Genomic DNA, 17,371 nt, shown 5'->3' on the forward strand with positions numbered 1-17,371 from the left:
GTGATCAGTTTCTGGGTTGTAACACTGTCGATGGTGGTATTGATATGATCCAATACTGAGGAGGTGTAGGAGTCAATGTCCGTGTGAGCGCCACTGGTGGCTTGAGAAGCAAACATACTCCAGTCTGTGTTTAGAAACCTTTCCTGGAGTGTGGAGTCTGCCCCCGCAGGCCACACCTTGATGGTCTTTACTGATGGCTTCACACGGTTGATGAGGGGTGAATATTTGGGTCTGAGAAACAAAGAGAGGTGGTCTGACTGTCCCAGGTGGGGGAGGGGTGTTGCAACGTAAGCTCCGGCCATGTTTGTGTAAACATGGTCTAAGGTTTTGTTTCCTCTGGTGTGGCAGGAAACATGCTGGTGAAACTTGGGTAGCACTGACTTTAAGTTTGAGTGATTAAAGTCACCTGCAACAATAAACGCAGCTTCCGGGTGATCAGTCTGTTGTTTACTGATGGCTGCGTGAAGTTCTTTCATAGCAAGCTTGGCATCAGCATCAGGTGGAATATAGGCTGCTGTGATAATGGTGGAGGTGAACTCCCGGGGTAGATAAAACGGTCTACATTTAACCATGAGAAACTCCAGGTTAGCTGAACAATGACTCCCAACAATAGCAGAGTTTGTGCACCAAGCTTTGTTAATATAAATGCACAATCCGCCCCCTCTGCTCTTCCCGGAGGATGAGGGCGATGTATTGAGGACGATGTTGATTAAATAATTATTAAAGTGCAATATTCGAATGATCGGAGGCAACACGCTGGAGACGGGTTTATTGAGGATGACATATCGATTTAAGTATTATTTAATTGTAATATTCGAATGATCGGAGTCAACACGCCGGAGATGGGTTTATTGAGATGCCGTGTCGATAAGGCAGTTGCAGGGGAGTCTAATCATGGTCTCTGCAGACACTTCTGGGTCCTGTGTTGGTCTTCTCTGGGCGCAGGTCCACCATCTGAACTGGATACGGCCCAGATCCGGCTGACTGCAGTAAACCTCTAGATAAAACAGAGAGACTATCATTAGCGTAGATGCCATTCTTCTGATGATGTAACGAGTACATCAGGTGTTATGGGAAGTGTTCCCGTTTCCAGCTGACCTAGTTAATGCAGCCTAACAATCATTTCATGTTAATATGGTCATACTTCCTGGTTCTGGTAAGAACTCGAGCTGCTGCGTTTTGGACCAGCTGGAGTTTATTTATTAAGCGAGCAGGGCAACCACCCAGTAGAGCATTACAATAATCTAGCCTTGAGGTCATGAACGCATGAACTAGCTGTTCAGCATTTTGCATTGAGAGCATGTGCCGTAATTTAGATATATTTTTAAGATGCTAGAAACGTGGCTTTCAAACGAAAGATTGGTATCAAAGAGCACACCCAGGTTCCTCACTGACGACGAGGACTTGACAGAGCAGCCATCAAGTGTTAGAGAGTATTCTATTTAGCCTTGAGGTCCTGAACGCATGAACTAACTGTTCAACATTTTGCATTGAGAGCATGTGCCGTAATTTAGATATATTTTTCCCTAGGCCTATATGCTTCTATCTTTTTCGGACCTCAAAAGCAGAAATTTTAAAACGCGCTCCTCCATATAGCCTAATGGCAGTGAATAGCGACCAGGCTAAAACATTAGCCTACAAAAATGATACAAAAGTATCACGCAATGATACAGTGAGACGTGTGCCATGAATGGAAAGTTTTGCGAGAAAGAAACCGTATTATTCAGTCAAAATACTGAGCTCAGCCGTTACTCGTGCATTCCTGTTTTTTAGATTGTGTTGCAAGCGCCGTTGCTAGCAGCATCAGCCTGCCTCAGTTTGTCAAAAATGCCTTTTTACTGTCGTGGTGATAGTAGGCTAAACGTTTAAACTAACATTGTGATGCTTGAAGTGTTTTATATGGATTTTATTATAGGCAAGACAAGTGTTGATTTGAGAGGCTAAAGCGTTGAGTTAACTCACTGTCGGCCACTGGCCGCTTGGTCGTCACTTAAAAAAAAAAAAACTTAATTTAACAAATAAAAACTGCTCCAAACATTTTTCAAAATTTACTTAAGAAACTAAACTAAACGAAATGAAATACAACTACTTTGACATTAAAAACAAAGCTGAACCATTTTAATGGCTGCAACATATGTGTAATAGTAACGATAAACAAACAAAAAAACACAGGCTCCAGTCAGACTTGAGCCAAGAATTTTAATAAACTGACGGACACGGGCCGGGCTAGGCCTAAATTTAAGGCCCGGGCAGGGCTCCATTACACGCATTCATGCCAAACTATATGCACGCGGCAGCCTATTGCTTTTCTGTTAAAAGTAGTTTGTGAAAATTGATGCTTTAATAACAAGTATTTTATCGGGAGCGTTTATGTGGGAATGTGTAGGCTAGTAACTTGAAACAATTTCATGGATTTTTCATGGACATACAGAAAATAATAGCCTACGTTTATGTGGGCAGGAGCGGGACAAAACGTGAATGTTGCGGCCGGGAGAAGTTAACATAGCCTATATTTTTGCGGGAGTGAGACCGAAACATCAGAGGTCATAAAGGTATGGACATGGCCAGCAACAATTCTAGGCTGTGGCTTTTAAATGATGCCACAGCCTATTATCTCCATCACACCACCAGCACCTGTTCACATCAGACCAACATGCTTAGATGTGAAAGATGGGTTTATACATCACCAGAGTTATTTTTGGGAACATAAATTATTATTATTATACTATTGTTATAAATAACACCCATCACCATCCAGATGGACTACACATCGTTTTATTAATATATTTGATGCATGAAACAACAATCAGAATGGTAAAAAGAGAGGAAAAAAATACAGCCATGCGGATACAGCAAACAATTATCATGGACAGCTTGTCTAAGATTGTTTGAGAGTAAAATAACCTGTTAAAAACCACCGCTCACTTCAGCAGACACGCGACCGCGCTCGTGTTAAGGTGCACAAGCCAGGCGCGTTCTCTGCGAGACGTTCTAATATCTATGGTTCTAATAACGTGCTGGTCTAACTATGGAAAGCCAAGAGGGCCAAAAACACGTGAATTTGAACAGGTATTTAACACGTATTTTACGTAACACGTATTTCACGTGTTAAATACGCGTGAAATACGTGTTAAATACGTGTGACGAATCAGCGCGTATTTCACGCGTATTTAACACGTAAAATACGCGTTAAAATTCAGTTTGAACGGGTCAGTGTCATTGGCTGCTGAAGACTTGGGTCTAACCATTTCTGTGAGCTTAGAGGGGTGTCCCATTCATAGACTAGGCCAGGGGTTCCCAAACTTTTCCATGACAAGGCCCCCCAAATTCCACCAGGTTCTGGCCAAGGCCCCCCTTTTGCACGTTGTTATTGAACCCATCAACAAAACTACACCAAATGTAAATAAATAAATAAAACACCTAGTTGAACATCCATTGAACTTTATTAGTGTTGCAATAATAACATTTGTATGTCAGATCTTCATATATGGTAAAGTAATTTCAATATCTTCAAATTTGGTACAGTAATTTCAACATTTAACATTGTATCTGTGTGTGTCAGTAAATGTAAAAAGAAAAATCTTAAAGAGAGGGTGTGTGAGTGTGAGTGTGAGTGTGAGTGTGAGAGAATTAATGGGATGGGTGGGCCTGGTGGCTCCTACACAGTTTGTCAAGTCTGGGCTTTATGTCTGTCAGTGCAACACGCATGTCACTCTCCACATTTAGACGTGCTCTGTGTTTTGTTTTAAGTACTTTTAAAGCTGAAAAGCCAGACTCACACAAATAAGTGGTTGCAAAAGGAAGAAGGCATTTCAGAGCACTCTCAGCTAGGATGGGGAAGTCTTTTCTTACATACATCCAGTAGTTAGAGAGGGAAAGAGACTCAAACTTCATTTTTAAGTCCCAGGAAGAAGTCATCTCAATCAGCTCCTCCTGTGATTTTAAGTCCAGACAAGAGCCTACATCAGGGGCAAATGGGTTTCTTACCCAGTTTAGTTGGGTGCTGTCAAGGTCAGGGAAATATTCTCTGAAATATCCCTGGAGGTGCTCCAGGTGGGATTGTATCAGCGGAGAAATGGTGTCCAACTCACCCCCAGATGACAGCAGCTCTTGGTGTAATAGTGGGAACATTTCTGTAATTCCCTCCTTGAGCTTGCTTGACCACAGCGTAATCTTCAGAGAAAAAGCACGCACTTTGTCTTGCATATGGACTATGTATGTGTCACGCCCTTGCATGCTTTGGTTAAGCACATTCAGATGACAAAAAATGTCAGCCATATATGCAAGTTTGAGAATCCAGGCTGCATTTTTAAAACGGTCGGCCAGCTGATGTTTTTCAGACAAGAGAAACTCTGCAATCTCCCTCCGCAACTCATACACGCGGTTCAAAACTGCCCCCCGTGAAAGCCAGCGTACGTTTGAGTGAAGCAGCAATCCATCAAAACGGGCTCCCATTTCTTTACACAGAAGAGCAAACAGTCTGTGTTTTAAGGGGCGTGCTTTAATGAAGTTTACTACGTGTATTATGTCCTGTAGTACCAGATTAAGCTCATCATCCAACCGTTTAGCCACCAGAGCTTCTCGATGGAGCATACAGTGCGTGAACGCCGCATTCGGGGCCTTCTGTTTGATGAGAGCCGTCACCCCACTGTTCTTCCCAGTCATAGCCGCGGCCCCGTCAGTACACACACCCACGCAACGATTCCAGTCAAGTCCATTTGAATCAATATATTCGTCCACCACTTGAAAAATCTCTTTCCCGGTGGTTCTGCTTTCAAGTTCTTTACAAAACAGTAATTCCTCAACGAACATTTCTTTGGAAATGAATCGTATATACACAAGTAACTCGGCAGCGTTAGCCACATCCGTACTTTCATCAAGCTGCAGTGCAAAACATTCGCTAGCTCTCACCTGGTCCAGCAGTTGAGCAGACACATCCTCAGCCATGTCTCCAATACGTCTGCTCACAGTATTATCAGAGAGTGGTACAGCGTCAATTTTCTTGGCAGCATCCTCACCCAGTAACTCTTTAACAATGTCTTTGGTAGCTGGTAGTATCAAATCTTCCCCAATTGTGTGCGGCTTCTTAGCTCGCGCAATGTGAAAGGAGGCCAAAAATGATGCCCTCAATGCTCTCTCAGGAACGGTAGCTTGCCGCACGAATGTTGCTGACTGCCTGTTCAAATGTTCTTCCTTTCTTTTAAAAAAGTCTATTGGTTTTTCGGCCTCTGCTGGATGCTTCTGGTTCAGGTGACGTTGAAGTTTTGATGGTTTTAAGCATTCGTTGGAGAGGATCTCGGAGCAAAGAACGCATTTGGGGCACTCGTGTCCATTTTTCGTGACGCAGGTAAATCCATACTTTATGTACGCTGCCTAATACCTACGGGTCTTACTCGGCCAGAAGTTTGTTTTCTGATTTTTTTTATCTGAGGTTTCGATAGCTGGCTCGTCAGGTTTTTTCCTTTTTAAAAATCGATCCATTTTGATAAAGTTTTGACATAGAGCTAGCCAGCTTATTAACGTTTAATTAATAGCTTAAACACTGAGCACTGGCGGTTGTTACCAAGGCAACACTGACAGATAACGTGATGTACCCAGCCAATCAGAAAGATTAGCATTAAAAGTTTAATGTTCAGATATCAACAAATTATTATAATGCTATTTCATAAAAATACTCATAATAATATAAATATTTATATATAATTTTTAATTTTTTTTTGTGCTTTTTTTTGCTTTTTTCTTCCAACTTGCCGCGACCCCCCCACTTTGAAAACCACTGGACTAGGCTACCACCATTTAACATGCTACAGATCAGCTTATTTATTTTGTCCTTTTTTTTGTTTCTTTGTTGGTATGGAAAATGTAGCCTAGATAAAAAATAAAATTGCTATAATATATATAAAAATAAAAATCATGCCTTTTTGTGAATAAACACATTAGTGACATTCTAGCTTTAACATCAAAGCATTAACATTTGTGTGGGGAAATCAGTTAGAGATTGGACACTCATCAGACAAACAGTAATTAGGTACACAGGATGTACACATATTATCCATTTAAATTATTTTTTAAAAGACTTATAGGGTGGGTTACCAACAATTACTCTTAAATCTAGATTAAATCAAGGTTTATCTAATAATCGTATTGCACAAAACTTTAAACCTTGTTTAAAAATAAGCAGGTTTACATTTAAACCATCATTTTGAACATGGATTTAATTTATATTTAAGATGGATTAACTTTAATCATGTTGCTCCATAACTTTAAACTCAGATTTAAATCTCAATTATGGATTCATTTAAAAGATTAAAAATATGAGGTTTAAATAAAATAAAAAAATTGATTGGGGAAAAGTGTACCGTGTACTTTTTCGTTCATTCAATTTTCCTTTGAAACAGTATTAAAAAACAAAAAAAGACTCCTTTTTCATTTTTTTAAACAAAACGAAAAACAAGAATTCAGCTTTATTTTTCGTTCAGAATATTTTTTTTTATTATTAGTTCAATTACAAAGTACAAAACAGAAATAAGACATTGTGGTACAATTCAGAGTATGCAATAACAATTAAAATATAGATTATCATGAAACATGCAGTGATTTATTCATTTAACGTAAAATAATCTAAACTTTTAAAAGTAGGTTGGTCAAGTATTCGTTGTATTTTGGTTAATGTTATGGTGTGCGCCAGAAGTGTTTTCTTTATTTTTCAAAGGCATGACATATTGTAGTCATTTTTAATGTGCACAAATAAAAGTATACATTTTAGGATGATGATTATGATGTCCTATCATCAGTATGATGATACATTTATTTCCTCTGCTGAGGAAAAAAAAAATCACGTTGTCGCCGGCGACTCAAGCATAGGCTATATTATCAAAATAAAACTTCAGTAATAATGTTCAATAAAAACAAAATATTCTGCTTGGTCTTTTGTACAATGGTTGCAATTGATCTGTTGGGCAAGTTGAACGCACATAACCCAGTGTTGTTGTATTTTATTACCTGTATTTAATACTAATTCTGAATGTAGGCTAATAATAAAATGCAGTTTTAATAACGATGTGACGCGTTGCGTCTCTCAACATGACACTCAGGTGCGACTTATTTTCTGGCAAATAGCGATGGTCGATTATAAAAATCATAGGATGGAGGCAATGAATATTTTTGAAAATTTTGTGCACACAGACACACATACAAAAAACATTGTGTTCATTGCCCCACCACATTAATTTTGGCCTGAATAATTGTTTTTAGATACATATTTGGCCCGTTTTGTTTGGATGGCCAACTCTCACAATCTGCGTGAAGCTGCGGGACACAGGACAGCGCGGAGAGAACGCACATGATGTGCTTTGGAAGTTTACTTATTAGAGAAAATAACACGCGCCGTTTTGTTTGACATCAATTAATTCTCACTATTAATTAAGTAAACTCAAAACCAAAAGGTAGCTATAACTGCTGCATATCTCCTGAACACTTCAATAGGCCTACTGGTCTGCGCTTGACTGTTGGCGTTTATCTGCTTATTAGTTAATTCAGTCTAATTAACCCATTGCAATTTAGGCTATTGAAACTGTGTGAACGGTGTTCTCCGGTTTTCAGTTAGTCAGAATGACAGTTCTTGCGTGAATAGGCCCAATACCCAAGTCTAAAGTTTAAAATATTTAATTTACAACTATTGATAATATTAATTTATATCTTAATCTATTTATTTTTATTAGTGTTTATTTAATTTACAACTAATTAATTGTCTTTATTTATTTATTTTTACTGGGCAACCATGGGTATAGGCTATGACAGCCATCATATATCCTGCCAGACCCAGCTGATGCGAAGTGTATGTGAATTTATATCTACACAGGAGAAAGCCCTGTCTAGACTGTGCCCCGGGACGGGTTGTGTCGAGCCATTCGTTAATCGGATTGTTTTATGAATAAAAGATGAAATGTAGCTGCAATAAACACGTAAAAAATCCGTAGAAGCGCAGGACTATTATTCTGCTGTGCGGTACTGAGGAAGAACTAATGATGGAACATTTGATCTTCGGCTGACCAATCAGCAGAAAGGGGCATTTAATTACCGCCCACGTCTAGAAATTGAATATTCAAGCCGTTTATTAATTTCCACCTCTGAACGAAAAACGAAAAATAAAGCTGAATTCTTGTTTTTCGTTTTGTTTAAAAAAAAACGAAAAAGGAGTCGTTTTTGTTTTTTAATACCGTTTCTATAAGGAAAATCGAATGAACGAAAAAAGTACACGGTACACTTTTCCCCAATCAAATACTGCTACTAATATGCAAAAGGGGGCAATCTATCTTGGTAAAAATATTTTTTCATAAAAAATGCAATCTAAATATTTTTGGGGGGTAAGAAAAGAAAATGGACAAACTAAAATAAATAGGAGGATATTTAATTGTGGTAGCAGTACAATATTTCTGCTTTCAGGAAAGCCAAATCAAGTTATACCTGTCCTGTAAGTCTTAAATAGCCTACTTATATAAAGTCCTTTGATTAAATTAAACTCAGTCCGCCGCCTTGTCCGTCTCTCTCTCTCTCTCTCTCTCTCTCTCTCTCTCTCTCTCTCTCTCTCTCTCTCTCTCTCTCTCTCTCTCTCTCTCTCTCTCTCTCTCTCTCTCTCTCTCTCTCTCTCTCTCCTCTCTCTCTCTCTCTCTCTCTCTCTCTCTCTCTCTCTATCTCTCTCTCTCTCTCTCCTCTCTCTATGGACACAATACCTGTTACTGTCATTCTTTATCCTGTAGAAACTTCTTAAATGTATATTCAATTACACGCTGTTATCATTTTACAGTTCCTACTCTCATAAAATACTTGAATTACATGTTGGCTTTTAAAACGTACTCGGTTACTTAATGTAACCTCAGTTCCCTGAGATAGGGAAGGAGTACTGCGTCGAAGATGCCATGGGAATTTTCCTATTCTCGAATATACTGAAGTAATTTGTAAATCACGCAGTGCTACTGCCCAGTCACAAACAGTGTCGAGACATCTCGCACGCTATTGGACTGGCCAGTGGGAACTGCATGAACCAATGGCATAACAGTGTAATCTGAGCAACCAATGGGCACAAAGCCCGCGAAGCTGAGCGCAAGAGCCCACGAAAGGGGCATATAAAATACGCTGTAACTGTCAAAAACGTCAAGTTAAATTGACTGAAGCGACGATCACCCGAGTCAGCGCCATAGCATGGCCATCTACGCAGTACTCCTTCCCTTATCTCAGGGAACCGAGGTTACGTTAAGTAACCGAGCACGTTCCCTTTCGAACGGTTAGTTCGTACTGCGTCGAAGACGCCATGGGAACCTGTAAATCCCGCCGTGCTATGATAAGCGCAGTGACACTTATTAGAAAGGCTCAAGACTAGAGTTACTGACACATCATTTATATATATAATATATATGTACACACTTTGACACCTATGGGGCATTGGAGGTCCATAGTGTCATATGCAAACGCTATCACGTCCACTAGCCATCTGGCTAGGCTTTGTTTGGTGACTGGAAGTCCCTTAGTTCGGTCACCAAAACTTACAAAGAGCTGCTCCGACTGTCTAAAGTGGGAGGACCGCTCAATATATGCTCTAAGCGCCCTAACATGGCAGAGCAGGTGTAACTGTCTCTCATCCTCCGAAGGGGGAGGGCAGAGAGAGTGATTACCTGTGCTTTGAACGGTGTTGAAAGCACTTTAGGTACACAACCATGCCTGGTTTGAGGATGACTTTAGAATCGCCTGAGCCAATTCTAAACATGATGCATTCACAGATAACGCTTGAATGTCACCGACACGCTTAACAGATGCCTAGTGCTAATAGCAGGGCAGTTTTCAGCGAAAACGTCTTTAATTCAGCCGTCTGCAACGGCTCGAAGGGAGGTCTTTTTAGTGCTGTTAGGACCAATGAAGGTCCCAGGATGGCACCGTAGGAGGGTGAGGGGGGTTAAGCCTCCTGGCTACTTTTAAGAATTTTATGACCATGTCGTGTCTGCCTACTGATTGGCCAGCTATAGGCGTATGAGATGCAGCGATAGCTGCCGTGTAGACTTTGAGTGTGGATGGAGTGTGTCCTGCATTCAACATCTCTTGTAGAAAAACGAGAATCTGTGATATCTCGCATGACACTGGGTTATAGTTCCTGACTGAACACCAGTCAGAGAACACTGACCATTTAAGGGCATAGAGATGTCTAGTAGACGGAGCTCTAGCTTCACTGATGGTGCTCAAGACACTCACTGGGAGGTTCTCGAGGTAGCAATGACGTAAGTCGCGCTCTCAACAGTGAGCGCGCGTGCGCTGCTGCTGTAGAAAGCTTGAGCTGCAGTCTGTAACGTAAGCCGTGCTCTCAATATCTCCAGCAGTCTGAGAGCGAGTAATGCGGGAAGCTCCGGCATTAGTTCGCTCGTCCACTCTGGCATTCTCTGTCCGGGGCGCTTCTTAGCGCGGCCTAAGTGAGAGAAAAGGAAGAGCGAGACGTTGGTAATCGTGCGGATTCGTCTTCCTCATTGCCGCCGAATGAGACCAGGCCCTCGGCGTCGAGCGGAGGGAGCAGGTCCGATCAAGAGAACGTCACAGGGGAAACGTCTCTCTGAGGCGAAGACGAGGCGCGCGGGCACTGGGCCGTCGTGAACTCGCTAGCCTTGGTATACTCAGCCCACTTGTTCCGCCATTCTATCCCGCCGAGGCTCGGACGGAAAGGGGAAAGGGAGAGCGCAAGGGCCGGGGTCGCGCTCTGAAAAGAGTGCTATCCGGAAACGGAGGGAGGAAATGGGCATACCCTCGCAGTGAGAGCAGCCGGATCCGCGTGGGCCTTGCCTAGACAGATAACGCACCCGTCGTGGTTATCCTCCTAGTGCAGGTAAGTACTGCACATGCCACACAAGCGATATGTTTTTCTCAGCATTGTACAGAAAGGATACACCATAGTGTTTCACCAAAGAGCGCAGGGGAATGGCGTGACAGCTCGCGGGATCGCTGGCGCGCTGAAATACAGCAGGCCGCTGACTCTCGCAGGACTCTGGGCTGGCTAGCTCGCTACTCCGCTGCAGGCTCGTCAATTCACGGTGAAGGTGGTGTAGTTCGAGTTTATCAGCGAGGACCGTAGATCGTCGCTGAAGGAGATTAATCTGACGTTTTTGACAGTTACAGCGTATTTTATATGCCCCTTTCGCGGCCTCTTGCGCTCAGCTTCGCGGGCTTTGTGCCCATTGGTTCGCTCAGATTACGCTGTTCTGCCATTGGTTCATGCAGTTCCCACTGGCCAGCCAATAGCGTGCAAGATGTCTCGACACTGTTTTGACTGGGCAGTAGCACTGCGTGATTTTACAAATTACTTCAGTATATTCGAGAATAGGAAAATTCCCATGGTGTCTTCGACGCAGTACGAACTGACCGTTCGAAAGGGAACTAAATTTAGCGCCTAGAGCAGATATTGCAGCTAAATGAATGTTTTTGCCTGAATATAAATTGTTTCCCTCTCTGTCGCTTTCATGCAAAATGGAAATACTCGCGTGCAGAGCCGGCCCAAGGCACAAGCGAACTAAGCGGCTGCGTAGGGCCCCCGTGGCCACCAGGGGGCCCCCAAGAGCACATTAAAACTTTTTGCTGAATGTTATGATGATTGAAATCGCGAAATGGCCTTAAACAATTACTAAATAAACTGCAAAATGTTACGTTTTCTAATAAATGCACGGATTGATTCTGACAGCTCTGCACGAGCTCGCGGCGCCATCGCTCGGACACTATTCGCTTGTTAGCCAGGGTTCAAAGTCCAAAGTGCAAGAAAATCGGCGCTAAAACGTACTCGTCTATTGCCCGGTAACCTTTTTATGAATGGATGATTTGAGAAAGCGCTGTGGTTTGGTGCAAATATCTTGTCTGACGTGCTGCATGTTTTGGAGTAGGCTACAGCATAGCTTCCAGTTTCTCAGTAAATGCTTTTCTGCAAGTGCTATAGTCTATCGTCCCCTTGGAATTATAAGTTGTGTAGCCTACATTTTGGAAGTTTTTATTTAGAAAATAAAAAGGTTGTTTCTACACAGACGAATGGAATGTAAAAAAAATAAATGTTTATTTCCGCCAAAATAAAAGCTCTGTTTAATATTTGAAAGAAATCAACATTTCTTTTTTAAAAGAAGTCTCTTCTGCTCACCAAGGATGCATTTATTTGATCAAAAATAGCTACAGTAAAACTGTAATATTGTGAAATATTATTATAATGTAAAACAGCTTGTCTATGTGAATGTATAGTAAAGTGTGATTTATTCCTGTGTTAAAAGCTGAATTCATCATCATTATTCCAGTTTTCAGTGTCACATGATCCTTCAGAAACCATTGTAATATGATGATTTGAGCTCAAGAAACATTTATGATTACACTCTAAAAAATGCTGGGTTAAAAACAACCCAAGTTGGGTTGAAAATGGACTAACCCAGCAATTGGGTTGTTTTAACCCAGTGAATGTTTTTTTTTAACCCAGCATTTGCGTTGTTTTAACCCAGTGAATGGGTCGTTTTAACCCAGCAGTTGGGTTAAATGTTTGCTTAAAACAACCCAATCGCTGTGTTAAAACAACCCAATTGCTGGGTTAGTCCATTTTCAACCCAACTTGTGTTGTTTTTAACCCAGCATTTTTTAGAGTGTATCAGTGTTGAAAACAGTTGTGTACAATGTTTTTAGGATTTTTTGAAAGCTTTCTATTTCAGAGAAATGCTGTTCTTTTGAACATTCTATTCATCAAAGAGTCCTGGGGGAAAGTGAGCATATTCAGCATAAGAGACTACCTAAAAAATAAAAAAAAGTACATATCCCAGTCTGAACTGTAGTGCTGTAAGGCTTTGAATATCAACACCTGATCACTCTTATGGGTTTGCTATTGTTACAATTAACCAGACATGATGTAAGCAACACAGCTACAACTACTAACATCGTATTGGTGGCACCGAGGGGCCCCCAAATAAAATTCTGCTTAGGGCCCCATAAGTGCTTGGGCCGGCCCTGCTCGCGTGAATTAGTAAAATTTACAGATGAGGATATAACTACTGTTCTCTATATAGATCAGTGGATATAACCTATAAAATGAAGGTTTTGCGCTGAGGACACAGACGCACACACACATCGTCAAAGAGCATGACAGGGTCTGTTAAACTCTAATGCATTCGCTTGAAGCTTAAAATAAACAATTCTCATGTTTTGGGCACTTGAATCACGTACCTTTCCTGCATCAGCTCACTCTGTTTCCCCTCCACTATTTCTAGATGCACATTTTGTCCATAAAAATGTGTTATTCAGTGCTGTAATTTGGCGCGACTGGTGGAAGCTTCGCGTACAGAGAGCAGACCCGACTAATCGATAATGAGAATCGTTATCGATGATTTTCATTATCGATTTTATCGATTAGTTGTTGCAGCCCTACTTGGAACTGTTAAGTAGCCTGAGGTGGCCAGCTTTTGTTTTGATTTAAAGTTGTTGGTGTTGTTTTCACTACTAACATTAGGCTACTATTTTGCCAACAAATGCAGCTTTACTATCATAAACATAATAAAAAAGGCTCATGTTTTTGTCACCTTTTTCACCCCTGATGAGTTTGCACCCCTGTAGTAGGCTACAACTGACTCCCATAGTTTACAGAATTTAAGAGATTTGTTTTCCTTGAGAAAATTTGCCATGTATTGTACCTGATACAGTATATATCCAAAATAATCGATATCGAATCGCAAGCTTGTTAATCGAAATTGAATTGAATTGTGAAATTTGTGTCAATACCCAGCCCTAATATGTATATATTATTATTATATAGCTTGGCATAACTATAATTTGTTATAAAAACCAAATATTAAGAAATATCTTGATTCCCTCATGTTGTTCCAAAACCATAAGACTTTGACTCATTTCAGGTTTATCATAAATGTATATTAATTATATTAATCATGTAGTTTAAGCTAGTGCTACAACCCAGAATCTACCCCAGCAAAATTTATGGTTTGGAGCCTTTCCTGGCTGATAGAATTTTTTTTTAAATATTTTTTTTTTTACACAAATTCGGTATCAACTTGGTACCATAGTAATGAACACCAATGAATGCTACACTCTATATTCTGTTAACATACAAATCAGCCCTTTCATTTCTAAAATTGCTGAATATCAAGTAAATCTGTCTTTGACCTCTGAATGTTCCTTTCTCTCTTCCTCCCTCTTTCTCTTTTTTTTTTCTAGAGTTTAAGTACGGGAAGGCCTGCATCCTGATTGCAACAGATGTAGCCTCACGTGGATTAGGTTAGTACCTTCCAAGTTGACATCTTTCTTTGTGTGTCCTTTTAAAAGCCAACAAAGTTTCACTTTTAAAGAAAGTGCTTTGCTTTCTTTAACTTCTTTTTGCATTCTGAGTTTTTCTCACCTAAAGGTGGAGTCTTTGTGGCAGGGCCTAGGCATGACAACTCCAGTCCAGCAGAGTGGGAAGGAGGAGTATTGGAACTTGGTGACTGGCTGCCACCCAGTCGCATAGAGAGGTGACGGTGTCCAAGCTGAGCTCTGTGTGCCAGTAATCTTCAATAAGGCAGTGTGGCTAAGCCTGGTTTGAACTCGTTTATATATACTTCTGTTCTCTGTCCATGTATTTTATGCCTTTTAAGTACACCAGTTCCATCTCGACCCATGTTCCATCTCAAATTATCAAAATAATAGTAAAAAAAAGCCTTATTTCTGGTTTTACCATTTTTCCTTGCATGCATTTTGTAAAAACACTGAATGGCAAGACATTTGTTTGATATTTGGGCAGATTCTGAGCTTGTCCAAGCATGGGGTGTTTGCAAAATGTAAACAAAAAAAGCTTTTCCGATTAGTTGCTTTTTTTCTTTATACAAATCACTGGTGTTCATGAAATGGAGAAAGCTAGTTTATTTTCTTCATACCGCAATTGGTGACAACTGGCACATGTGAGGAGCTCTGGGACGTCTGTAGACAGTGGAGCAGAAAGCTTTATTTTGAACAAAATGCTCCGCTAAATTTTCCAAGCTTGATGTTCCTCCCTCGCCTGCATTTTTTTAAAAGTCATGTCGAGACCTGCCAACGAGAGACATTTTCTCAAGTGAAAACTGGCTTCTGGGAAGATCTTGCCTAGACGAGACTGTGATGAGGGATATGATGATAGTGGTCTTTGATAGCTTGTGCAGATGGGTTGGATACCACTAGGCCTTTGTTTTTGAACTTCAGTTTTGTGGTTTCCATTAGCACTGGTCTATTGGTTCTGGGCAGGACTCTGCAGTGTGGCCTTTATTAGCAAGCTTCTAATGAGTGTGCTGCTGAGAAAGGACCTTTAGAACCAAAACCAACCCAACAGTCCTCAATCGGCACATGAGGAGGCGACTGCACATTGTGGCCCTACTGCATTAGAAGCACTTCGATGTCACATGACAATTTGTGGGGCGTTTGCTGCATTGGGAAAGGACTAGAGAATGCATATTCCTTAATGGTAAGACATTGCTCAACAAACTAAAACATCTATTGTAAAAAATGGGAGGGTGGAAAACATTTAGGTTAATTTTCTTCTTCTTTTTTAAGTGGAGTGTGCATCGTTTCTCTCTTCTCACAGTAGTCTTCCATTGGAGTCAGAAACTTCTGTTTAAATTGATCCATTAACTTTTCTTTCTTTTTCAGCCCAGATTTCATTCAGTTGTTTAATGTACTCATTCCTAACTTTTTTTGTTTGTTTGTTTGTTTTGCTCTGGCTGTTGTGGTGTGCAAAATCTTGCTGCATTCCTTTTTGCCACACTGCAACATTTTACAGATGTGGAAGATGTCAAATTTGTCATCAATTATGACTACCCTAACTCATCTGAAGACTATATTCATCGTATTGGAAGAACAGCCCGCAGTCAAAAAACAGGCACAGCCTACACCTTCTTTACTCCCAACAACATGAAACAGGCCAACGACCTAATCTCTGTCCTCCGAGAGGCAAACCAGGCCATCAACCCAAAACTGATCCAGATGGCAGAGGACAGAGGAGGTGAGGCTGCTACTTAACACACAACATTTTAGAAACCTGAGATTAATTACATAATTACCTTCTCCCCCCCCCCCTTCAATTTAAAGGTCGTTCCCGTGGTGGTCGCAGCGGCTATAAGGATGATCGTCGCGATAGGTATTCTAGTGGGGGTAGGAGAGATTTCAGTGGTTACAGAGATAGGGATTGTGACAGGGGTTATGGTAGCGGACCAAAGGTGCAGAATGGGTGCTATGGAGGCAACGGCTATGACAAAAGTAACAATAGCAGCAGTAGCTATGGTGGCAATGGACAGACCAGCTACAACACTGCAAACTCAGTTGTTGGATTTGGGAATCAAACTTTCCAGAACCAGTCATTCCCGGGTAATCTGGCTCCGGCCCAGAATGGGATAAACCACCAACAGTACCCATTTAATCCTCCTCAACTGCCCCAGCAGCCACCACATCCCATGGTGCCATTCCCCATGCCCCCTTCTTTCCCCCAGTAGAGAACATCATCTGCTGATATTAGACACTTTCAGATAATGAAGTGACTTTGTCTTGTTTAAAACATTACTATCATTTGTACCATTTTGCTCATGGCAGAGCTGGATGTTTTACCTCATCTACCTGATATTATTAGTCAAAGCAATTATAGTGCACACATGTTTTACAGTTTGTTACATTCCTCAGTAATTTATTTTTACTAGGTAGTGCACACTTTGATTTATTGTTTGTTTTAACACAAAGTTTGAAATCTGATTTGAGGGTCATGTTTGGATCTTCAAATAAAGAGGGCAAAGAGAATTTTGGTGTGTCCTTTTTTTCTTTCTTTTTTGGTGTGGTGAGAGGTTTGAAAGGGGTATGTTGTGACGTAAAACATATACTCTATAACTTTAGTACAGAGGGTGATAATACTCCATTGTATTGGTAGTTTCTGATCACAGCAACCTAAAAAGGGGATATTAGTGTGTCCCAAATATCCTGAATTAACCCGTTTTACTTGGACAATAAAGTGCCCTTAGCTATACTGTTGAAGATATTATTCAATTCAATTTTCACTTTATTGGAATTTTTTTCCAAAAATGGTCTTGTATCCCGCAGCGTTTACTGTCTCACATTAATTCACATCAGTACACATCCACATCAAATAAGACACACTACAGTAGACACCACTTGATACACAAGTATGTAAACACACATCCAGCTGCAGTGCAACAATTTAGTCCGTTCCATTCTTCCTGAGGCCTACTTGGACCCCTAATTCTGGTTTATTGCCAGTTACTGGTTTTACCAACTGATGAACAAAATATATTCCTCATACAGAATATGGGAAGGGTCAGACATATGTTTACTTGTCATGGACAGGTTTTTTTGTTTA

At 40.8% G+C, this 17,371-nt stretch overlaps 1 protein-coding gene across 2 annotated transcripts in view; it reads left to right on the top strand.

The window, feature by feature from the left end:
* LOC307140905 (putative ATP-dependent RNA helicase DDX5) overlaps positions 1-16,797 on the top strand; it is a 91,329-nt gene extending 74,532 nt beyond the window's left edge. For both annotated transcript variants that reach the window (XM_079840695.1, XM_079840696.1), the window contains 3 exons: positions 14,221-14,280; positions 15,791-16,012; positions 16,099-16,797. In XM_079840695.1, the coding sequence (XP_079696821.1) occupies positions 14,221-14,280; positions 15,791-16,012; positions 16,099-16,499 (683 nt within the window). In that variant the 3' untranslated portion in view covers positions 16,500-16,797. The remainder of the gene's footprint in view (positions 1-14,220; positions 14,281-15,790; positions 16,013-16,098) is intronic.
* The last annotated feature ends 574 nt before the right edge of the window (positions 16,798-17,371 follow it).

Source organism: Gobio gobio, assembly GCF_949357685.1.
Source record: "Gobio gobio genome assembly, chromosome: 17".
Classification (NCBI taxonomy): domain Eukaryota; kingdom Metazoa; phylum Chordata; class Actinopteri; order Cypriniformes; family Gobionidae; genus Gobio; species Gobio gobio.